Below are 10,512 nucleotides of genomic sequence, written 5' to 3'. Positions count from 1 at the left end.
ATAACACTTATATATTAGTACAGATTTGAACTACAGACCCACTTCTTTAACGAAGTTTACACTATAAAAAAATAAGGATACCAGTTACCTACTATAATATTTCCATCTTTTAAGTTCTTGTGGAGTAGTCAGTGTCACAAGCAGTGCTCGTTTCATGGAAAATATATTATTTTAAAATACAAGTATACTCTCCTTCCAGTTACAAAAATATAATTGTGTCCTACAGAAATTTTATTGAATTAAAAGTGTATAAAAAATATGGATCATCATTTTTGACCATATTTGACATTAGAAATACAGTAGAAGTAAATGTATAATTATTTTAAAATACTATCTTCTGGCTCAGTAAGCCATTTCTGATTTTGCATAAAAAGAGATCAAAGCTTAGTTAGAAACTTAATAGCCAGGGATGAGTTTTGGCTACTGAGCAATAACACTACATTGCTAGCGTGGCTGAAGAAAAGCCACCAGAAAATAGAATCACAGAATCATTGAACAGTTTGGGTTGGAAGGGACCTTAAAGATGATCCAGTCCCAACCTCCTTGCCATGGGTAGGGACATCCCGCTAGAAAATGTTTACAGTCATTCAGTTTGAAGGATAAAAAGAACATCAGTGACAGCAGGAACGGTTGAAAAATACCCAGATGGGGGTAGTAATTTAGCAAAAGGCAAAGGAAATTTCTTTCTCGTTTTATTTACTTTGCATGTAAAAAACCTGCCAGTTGGAATGGCACCACTGCAACCCGGCCAAGTGTCCTCTTGGGCTGCTTCAGGTGATGCTGCCTTGAAGGAGCTCAGCAGCTACAGGTGCCTCAGCCCAGGACTGGCCCAGTGCAGAGGCAGCCAGAGAAATTAGGAATGTAACAAACTATACTGGTTATGTTGGTCTTCCCATTATTAAGACAACTTAGGATTCAACCTATGAGGTTTATACAGAAAATACATAGAGTAAATATTTTTACATTTTTTTAGTCTCGCATTATTAATCCAAACTAACCTGTTCCTAAATCCAAGGCAGAAATCTGGCCGTTCATCTCAACTGTAACCAAAGCTGTGCCAGTTCTGAACCTCCAGTGTCTGAAAAGCAGATTTCCATGCTCAGCTGTGTTTCTGAATGTCCTCAGGAATTCTGGTGACTTTCCCAGTGCAGTGCCCGTGCCTGAGCCGTTTTCCATGCACTTACCAGCACTTCTGTAACTCACATTGTTCGCTGCTCTTGCAACGCAGAGGAGAAAAATCTTAGTGTGGAATCCACATGGCAGAGTAAGCCCCACTGCTACGCTTTCCAGGAATGTTGAAAAAGAACATTCATACAGAATACGCTGTAAAAGTTGAACAGGTTTCGTTTTGTCGGAGTGTTTGTTGGGTGGCATGGACCAGTGCTATCATGCTTGATCTGGTAAATGAGGGAAATTGGAGTAACAGCAATTTATCAACCAAGTTACCTCTTGGTTTTCTGTTAAGTCTCATAAGTAGTTTAAGTGAGAATTTATCCATTCCAGCACTGTGTAGCTGGCAGGAGCCTAAGCCACTGCTTGCTGACTCAGAAGAAAGCCATCTCTGGTGTTACACTGTCCAAAGCTCCACAGTTGTTTACCTTCTACTATTTTGGGAGGGGATTTTTTTAACATTCTTTTTCCCTGCTAGGAGTAACAGCTATGGTGAAGCCATATACTTAATAAAAAAGTCAAGTGCTCAGCTAACAAACATACTAACTTTAAAACTAATGAAGTCATACCAATTTATAGCAGCACAAGAACTGGCTCGAAGTATTTTACATGTTTTTGCCTGCCCAGAAACAACCAAGTTGTCATCCCATCTTAGTACCACGAGCCCTTCATAGCTCTGATTCTTTATCTATTTCATCTAGGTAGTATTCATCATCAGTGGTGGTATCACTGTCTGAGTCTGAATAAGCTGCTGAATATTCCTGATAGATATCAGTTGGCTCTCGAGGGGATGAAGCAGTTGATGACATTCTGCTCCCAGCAGAACTTGAGCTCAAAAGCTCAGCCCTGTTTATAGGATTCTCTTCATCTCTGAAAGCACCAGGGTTATTAAGAAGACAAGGTCTCCATAATCGCCCTTCTGTAAGTGACCTCTTGATATTTTGCAGGAAAGCCAACTGTTGTTCTTTGCCAAATATACCAAATTCAACAGACGGATACATGAGATTTCTAGTGCTGTGACACTTTTCGTTGTCTGATGCCCAGTTTTCATTTTCATCACAAGACAACAGTTCCGAGTAAGATTTAAATCTCTTCCCACGTATACCATCTTTTGCTAGAATATTGCTTCCCAAGGCAAAGGTCTCATGGGAATCTCGAGCACAAATACTCTCAGAAAGGTGACGCTCACGCTGACTTTTGGCATGACTCTTGCGCAACTGATAGCTATGCAAGTTAGCATTTTTTAAGCTAGCAGATTGAGGCATATTTTGCCACTGACCAAGCACTGTCTGAGAAGTGAAGTCTTGCTCTGGACATATGTCTGCCTGCAAGCAGCTATTTACATATGTGTTTGAGTTTTTGTCAGTCAGAAGTGGCAAAGGAGGACTGCAGGCATGACTGCTTGCTCTTCTTTTCTCATCGTCCAGTGGTTCTAATGTAGTAGCACTTGGACAGACGGGCTGGCTTTTGCTTTCTAACCTAAGTTCAAAAGTTTGGGAATTCTTATTTCTTGTGGTTACTGCTTTATCTGGAAAGAGGGTTATAAGACTTGGCCTATTTTCCACTTTCACTGTAGTATTTTTGGGACCGATGGCTTCATTCTGGGTGTATGAGCCTGTAAAAAACCTCCAGTTGGTGTTATTAACAAGCAAAGAAGGATCATTCTGATTTTCAGTCTTCTTATTCTCAGTTGTTCTTGGTCTTGGCATGTTCTTATCAGGGTCCAAACTGTGATTCTGATTTTCGTTGTCCAATTGTAGGAACGGCTGATGGGAATCCGTTGAAATCAATGAGTCAAGGGACAGGTCTGCTTCTAAAGAAGTGGCACTTCCATTATTCTGTGAAAAAATGTTACTTATGTGTGGTTTGGGGGGTAAGTTTTTACTTGAAAATTTTCTACTCGTTTTGTAAACAGCTGCCAGTTTATTTTTAATTGAAGGCCTGTTTTTCCTTTTTTCTAAATCTTTGACTTTGTCTCTCGTGCAGTCAGAGAGAAGCTTGTTCTCATCTTCTGCACTCTCTGTTAACTTCTGATCTTGTGTAACCCTAAGGACTTTACAGTTAACATTAAGGCTGCCTTCACTGTGCCTCTGTGATTCCTGCAAATCACTACAATCTGTACCCACCTGAGTACTCAGTGAGATTTGCTCTTTTTTAATTCTTGAATTCCTTAACTCATCTGTACCTGTGCTAAACACTTCGTCTAGCTGAAGTAATGGGTCACTGCTGGAAGATATGCTTACTTCAGCTGCTTTGTTCTGAGACTCTGAAAGCACTTTGCTACAAGAGTTTAAATTATTTGCATTTTTTCTTGATCTGTCAGCCCTTAATTGCAGCCCACTACACTTATTATTATACAGAAGGGTGTTCTGGTGCAGGAGATTTACTCTCTGTTTCACTTTGGTACTATCCCTGTACCTGTTTTCTGCAGGAGAAGGCGGCACATCAGCACGCTCTGTGTTACCGTTCCTTCCAAGGGAACTCTTTTTGCCTGAGTGGAGGAGTGAACTGTTCAGATTTTTAAGAGTGTTCACTTTAGGGGGCTGACAGCCGTTTTCAGAGTTCCCCTTCTGCATATTACTTTTATTTGTTGAAGTAGAATACAAAGGATTGACTAAATGTCTGCCTGGCTTGGGAGGGGTTGATAAAGTGGACGCTCGCGGCGTGGCTGCTTGTACAATTTCCTTCTTTTCTTTTAGACATACTTTTGTACTTTGGCTGCTTGAAACATCAGAAATGGCTTTATCTAACTTAGTCACTATTGCAGTGGCTTGCGGACCACCAAATGAAATTTCTTTTGTCACCATGTCAGAAAGCACATTTTCAGCTAATGAAAGATCTGCTGAACTGTCTTTCCTGTTAGGTACCATACTCACTGACTTTGAAGTACGTATCTTCTCAGAGCTAGGAGATAAATGGGAATTCTCTTCTTCATTATCAACAGCAGTTCCTAAGTTCTGAGATGTAACCAGAGCTGAAGATACTTGGTCAGAAGAATACGAAGGCACCTCTTTTTCCAAATTACTGGGGAAAAAAACATTTCCTAAACTCACATAACCTTCATTTTTCTTGTTTTGTATTCTTGGTGACTGAGCATTTTCTTTGGGACAAGGTAAATCTGCATCCTCTTGCTTATCTCTAAAGAGGTTACAAAATGTTCTTGAGTGCCTCCGTGGCAAAGTGTAATAAATTGAAACTAGTTCATGATACTTGATATGATCTTCATCAACACAAACTGTAAATGTGCTTGTAGTTTTAAATTTCTGCAAAAAATTCCCGCTCTCCTTACAATCTGAAAACTCACAGGATTCTCTTCTGTGTAGATGTTTACATCTGTCAGTCAGTTCAGCTGATGTGCTGCTACATACTGAATCGTTGGGGCTTTTGGTTAAAGGACTAGGGTAATCTTTGTTACTTGTAGCAGCATTTAGTGGTGCTGATGTTAAAAAGGAATGTTTTGAATCTAAACAAGACACATCTCTTTGATTAGAACAAAAGGCATCATCCCTATATGGAGTTTCAGATCCTATACAATCACACCTTCTTCTGCTTTCTCTAGGTAAAGAGATGGGCGTACCTGACGTAATACTACCAGCAATGCTAGCTGATTTTCTAGGCAAAGTGTAATAAATAACAAGTGGGTCAGGAGATTTGAGACTGTTTCTTCTAGGGGAGCCAGTAATGCTGCAGCTACTGCTATGTTTCAGCAAGCTGTCTTGCTTGTGAAGCCTTTTAATATAGGGTGAATTATCCCTTATTTTTCCACTTTCTTTTTCTAGGGAAAAATAACTTAAACTATGTTCAGAGGCCTTGGGGTTTCCATCAAAGCCGTGTGTATAAATATTTCCAGAACTTCCATTTTGTGGAGAACTAGCACTGAATTGTCCATTATAGTCCTTAGTAACTAAAGTACTTGTATTTTGCAGTGTTCTCTGTGTAATCTTATTGCTAACAGCTATTCTGCTCACTTCAGCTGTTTTTCCACCTTCTGCTTGAGATTCAGTAACTGTGCAATTTACTGAAGAGCTTGTTCCTAAACAGTTAGAATTGTCTTTATTAGAAAGTGCTTCTGGAGAGCTTTGTGAGGAGCTAGGTGAACATTCAGGAGGACAGGACAAAATGCCTTGAGAGCTTGCTAGATTTTCAGTGGATGAAGCAGAAGCAATATTCAACAGGGAGGACTGTCTCTTTGGAGTAGCTTGGTTAACGGCTTCCGCACTCCAATTATCCTGTTTCATGCTCCCTCTTTTTGCTGCATAATGCAGAGTATATTCCCATTCTTTCTGGCTTGGAAGAAAAGGTTCCTTCCTGCTCTTGTCAACTGGCAAAATACAGGGAGGCTGACTGAAAACACTGTTGCTGGGCGGGCAATCATTTTCCTTCATTTGTATATTTCTTTTATCACCATTTGACGTATACATTTTTGTAATATCTCCTTTGGCAGCGGCTTGGGTTTGTCTCTTCGGTCTCACTGTGTTAGACAGAGATACATCTCTTTGCCACATGGCAGAAGCAGGGCTGTTAGAGGGAAAACCCAGGCTACTGATATAGTCTGTATCTGCTTGCTGAGGAACTGACTGTAACAGCATGTCTTCATCTGGCAGTTTCACACTTTCAGCATTTTCTAGTTGTGTAAAGTCTGCTTTAGTGTTTCTTTGGGCAACGATGACTGAATTCCTGTTCAGTCCTACAGGTTTTGTTGGGTCCTTCGGATTATGAAAGACTGGCTCATCACTTCTGATACCAGATGAAGAAACTGCTGAGCTACAACTCAGCCAAGGCTGACAGACGTCACCGAATTCTGAAGTTCTACTCGCACTTCTTGTTATCCTTTTCGTATGTGTATTTTCTGGGGAATATATGTGAAGATCGTTATGCAGGCACTGTGAGCCAAACTTTGCATTCTTCGTATGTGCCCACTGCTGGTCATTTAAATTACTCATCATCACTTCAAAGCTGGCTTCAGGGGAAAGAAATACTTCATCACTGTAGTACTGAGGAATATCAGCCCATGAACAATAGCTGTCTTTTTTTCCATATGAAGAATTCTTTTGGTTTGCATACAACTTGCCAAGAGAATTATCTCTATAGTAGGATCTAGAGAGATTATTTTCTGATTTGTATAACGGATAATTCTCCCAGTTATCAAAGGGCAATGGAGAAGTAGCTTTGTCAGGGCTACTGACTCTACTAAAGCAATTACTGCTTGAAATAGATCTTCTGTAGTGGTGTTTTGAGTGGTAACATGCGTATTTCTCGGTTTCTTGTAAAGAGCTAGAGTTCCTACAATGGTCTGTAGCATGAAACTCCATCAGTGATTGGGTTTTAAACATTTTTTCTTGAGTTTGTCCAGGAGAGTCTGGTATGTTGTTCCATACAATAGAAGACAAAGGAATTCTCTTTGGGTTCTGCCTACCAAATCTTGGTACAAACCCATTGTTGCTCTCCCTTGCCAGCGGATGTTGTAAACTAGATGCTGATAGCTGGTCAGAAGATACTGATGAGTGACATCTCCGAAGGGAACATACTGAGTAACTTCTGCCAGCTGTATCCCTGTTCATACAAGTCTTGTGCCTAAATCCACTGTTCTGTGTTACAGAAGGAGGATATAAGCTACCTTCTGAAGACCGCCCGAAAGAAACAGAAGACAGCCTGCTGCTTAGCAGATGAGGATTTCCATCAACTGGATCTCCATACTTGCAATCTTCTTGAAAGGCCGTCTGGTGCCAGTTTATATACGCACTGTGCAGTTTCCTTGGTCTCATGAAAACCTTGTGTTCATCTTTGGCTCTTATTGTTCTCAGTCCATCTGGGAAAAACGTGCTAGGTATGTCACTCCAGTCATTTCTGTGTTGCCCCCTATTAGCAGGCTGCCTCTTTGAAGTGGGGAATGCACTATTGTACTGGATGCTTGATGCACTGCTAGTAGAAACTGCCCTGTCCAATGCGTCTTTCGCTTGCTCCTGGGCCAGCTGATCATCTAGATCATTTAGAACTATATAGGAAAAAAAAAAAAAGAGACACTTGGTTTTGTTTTCTTTAATAATATTCAGACTATTTATGATAAAAAGTTTTACATATTACATTAACAATCAGAACTGGTTTTGAAAAGAATCAGCTTCTCAGCATTCAAACCCCTCCCCAAACCACCCATTCTTCCCCCACAGGAGCTTTCAGGAGTCACTCATTATGATTAGAAGGAAAAAAATGCGCCGCTCCATGACTGATCTTAAAACAGCTCTTTATGTAAATGTTAGCCTTTATTCTATTTAAAAGAAAAACAAAACAGTTTGAAGCCTGGATTCTTACTCACATGCTATGTATGTGTGTATGTGCAAACCTTTCAAATCTAGTTTGTAAGCAGAAAATCCCTGAAAAGAATTCACTAGCAAACACAGACCTTTCTGTGTGTTCACAAAGCACAGTTATGATCTAACAGTGAGAAAACACAGAAACCTGCAAACCATCAAACAGGTGTATTCAGAAGTCTGGCATGTCCACCATTTGTTTTATTCAGAGAAGTTCTCCACTAAATTATAGCTTACTACTTTTAAATAAGCTCTCTGAAAATGGCATTTTCTTGATAAAAAGGATAATGAAATGGGAACCTGTGATTTATTCTAGCAACAAAGCTGTATTTATATATAGGCAGTTTCCTGGACTGGAATTAAACACTACACAGCTCAGTTAACCATTATCAAAACTACGCATGCAGGAAACCGGGATGAAATTGTTCTCGCAGAACTGTATGTCTGCATCTAAAGGATGCAATATGGGCTCCTATCAGAATCAGCAGAGAGAAATGCACTCTGTTTAAAGTGTGATTCTTCTGAACCGGATCAGTTTCCAACCTGGTGATTCTATGATTCTATGATTCAGTATGAGAAGAAATGCATTCTTAAGAGTGACCAGTGACACATCTTGAAGCCTATGTCAGAGCAGACATTCTGCTGTCAGATGAAGCCAGCAAAAAGTAGCCCCTATCCTAGAAAATAATGCACCGTATCTTTACAGCCTATGTCTTTGCTGAAAATTCTCTGAAACCAGTCACCAGTCACTTCTGGTAACAATAAAATCAGAACAATGTAAGAACACACACTTACTGCTGAAAAACTCCTCCTCTAGCTGTTCGTTCCATTCCTGTGTACTTTTCTCCATCACTTCATTTTGGTTTGCATCAAAAGAATGACCACTTGTTTCAGCTGACATTGGGGAATTACACATTTCAGCCTGTTAAAAAAACGTAAGGCAACATGATTTTGGCTTTATATATGGGTTCAAATCATGTTTCACATGTCACATCACGAATCATGTCACAGAGGTCAGTAAACACTTTGTGGGTCCATTAAATACTGTATTATTAAAATAATAATCCTGCTTATGGATATGATTTAGTAGTGGACAGGTATCGTTGGGCTTGATGATCTCAAAGGTCTTTTCCAACCTAGTGATTCTATTAAAATATACAACTAATGATTGTAAAGCTGCATGCATTTTAGAGACTTACAACAATTTGCTCATTTTGTCCTCATAACGTAGCAAATTTTGCATAAATGAGTTAAAATGACCTTATAATATGGGTCATAGTTTATTTATTTTCTGCATATGCATCCTCATTTCATTACCTCTCTTAATTTAGTTTTTCCTAATCACTTCTTTCTTGACCAACACAGGCTAAAACTCATGCACTCACCTGCCCACAGAGATTTAATAATTTAACACCATAGTCAATCTTCATATTGCAAGACAGCACTTTATGGGGCTTAGCAGTGGGGAAAATGTCATCCCATACTTGTCTAGCTGTAATAGTCTATATATATAATCGGCAGGATTCTCTGATAAGATCTTTGTTCAGTCATATATTAGTATAGATTAACCTGTCGTTTTTGAAACATGAGAGAAGGGAGGTGGCCAATTTACCTCCTCTATACCTTTGATTACATACTGTATACCTTCTTAGTCTCCTCTGTGGTTATACCACACAATTGAAGAAGAGGAAAGACATGTTACTAACGCAGGGTAATAAAGCAATTAAAATAGCAAATATCATCCTTGGAAGAAATCTTGTTTATTTCAACAGTGTGCATCAGAAAGAAATCTGTTGTTTCATCCTTAAATTTAAATTAATAAAATGGAACATTCAGCCAAAAAAATAATTTCCATAAAAATTTACATTTACATGGTAATTCTACACATGGGAATGTTGTAAGAGTGTCTAGCTCACTTCCTCCCCAAGTCAGCTACTCTTTTTCACCCTTGTACAAACAAAAAGAAACAAAATAAATAATATAGTAGATTATTTATTCAGTATAAGTCTTGACCTATTTGCAGGCCGGTTACAGTTGCCAAAATATGTGATGGTTTTGGCCTAGGAAATTATCCATGGGATTATTCTGTCATTAAGAGAGCTGAAACTTGATCAGAGCTAGACTTAGACCTTACCTAGGGAAGCTCTGGACTTGTATAGTTAACAGGACAAGCTCATTCTACTGTATTCACCAGTCTCACGACACAATTACTTTACTCAGAGTTTAATAAAAGAACCGCAAGAATTCTGTTTAAACAGGAGTTATATCAACAGCCTAAACAAAGGCGACTAGTTTTTGAAAAATCGGTGATTTAAACATTGCCGACAATAAAGTTGATGGGCTGCTTACCGTTGCCATTTCTTCCGCTTTCGAAGGTGGGTTAGCAGGACTGTCATATCTGTAGGCAGAGGGATTAAAATATTTGTTTTGAAAAGGAATGTGATGTAATTTTACCAGGTAGTAAATATCCAGCGTTTTCTCTTTTAACAACTATTGAGAAGCATCCAAAAAAAAGACTTCTCCATGAAGAATATACCCTTCCCTTGCTAAAAAATCCTGCTAAAATAATGCTGGGGACATCTTACATACAATTTGGTCTTGTCAGCTTGCAAATGTAGCTGCACAGCCAAGAATGAACTCAACCTACTGACAGCTCAACATCTGCAACAGCCATAAAGTAATTGTTTCAATCCAGCATTTACGATAAGATGGTGTTAACCTCCTGTGCCAAACAACAATAATTTAGTAGGTGCTATGAACAGCTGAAGTTAACTCCTTGTAAATACGAAAGTGGTTTGCATCTGCAATTCTACTGTTTTTCATTTCACCCTGCTGAGACCCAGAGCTGAGCAGAGAGACAGAGAGCAGATTGGTTTTGGTGTGAGCTTTGGAACTTGCTGCTACTCACCCCAAACCACCTTTATTTACCAATTTTTAAGTCATGGTAGAAGGCTCGTCTGCTTTCGTAAGCTATATAGGACTGCAAGGGCTTGGCAGAGAACTAGCTAGAATGGCTGTGAGTAATACAGTGGTT

General features: G+C 39.3%; 1 protein-coding gene across 3 annotated transcripts in view; it reads right to left on the bottom strand.

The window, feature by feature from the left end:
* Window positions 1-986: 986 nt before the first annotated feature.
* EXPH5 (exophilin 5) overlaps window positions 987-10,512 on the bottom strand; it is a 36,273-nt gene continuing 26,747 nt past the window's right edge. For all 3 annotated transcript variants that reach the window (XM_069883450.1, XM_069883451.1, XM_069883452.1), the window contains 3 exons: window positions 9,828-9,876; window positions 8,274-8,400; window positions 987-7,165 (listed from right to left, as the gene is read on the bottom strand). In XM_069883450.1, the coding sequence (XP_069739551.1) occupies window positions 1,839-7,165; window positions 8,274-8,400; window positions 9,828-9,876 (5,503 nt within the window). In that variant the 3' untranslated portion in view covers window positions 987-1,838. The remainder of the gene's footprint in view (window positions 7,166-8,273; window positions 8,401-9,827; window positions 9,877-10,512) is intronic.

The sequence above is a fragment of the Phaenicophaeus curvirostris genome, chromosome 1 (assembly GCF_032191515.1).
Source record: "Phaenicophaeus curvirostris isolate KB17595 chromosome 1, BPBGC_Pcur_1.0, whole genome shotgun sequence".
In the NCBI taxonomy this organism is placed as follows: Eukaryota; Metazoa; Chordata; class Aves; order Cuculiformes; family Cuculidae; genus Phaenicophaeus; species Phaenicophaeus curvirostris.
This window is presented reverse-complemented; position numbering and strand designations above follow the sequence as displayed.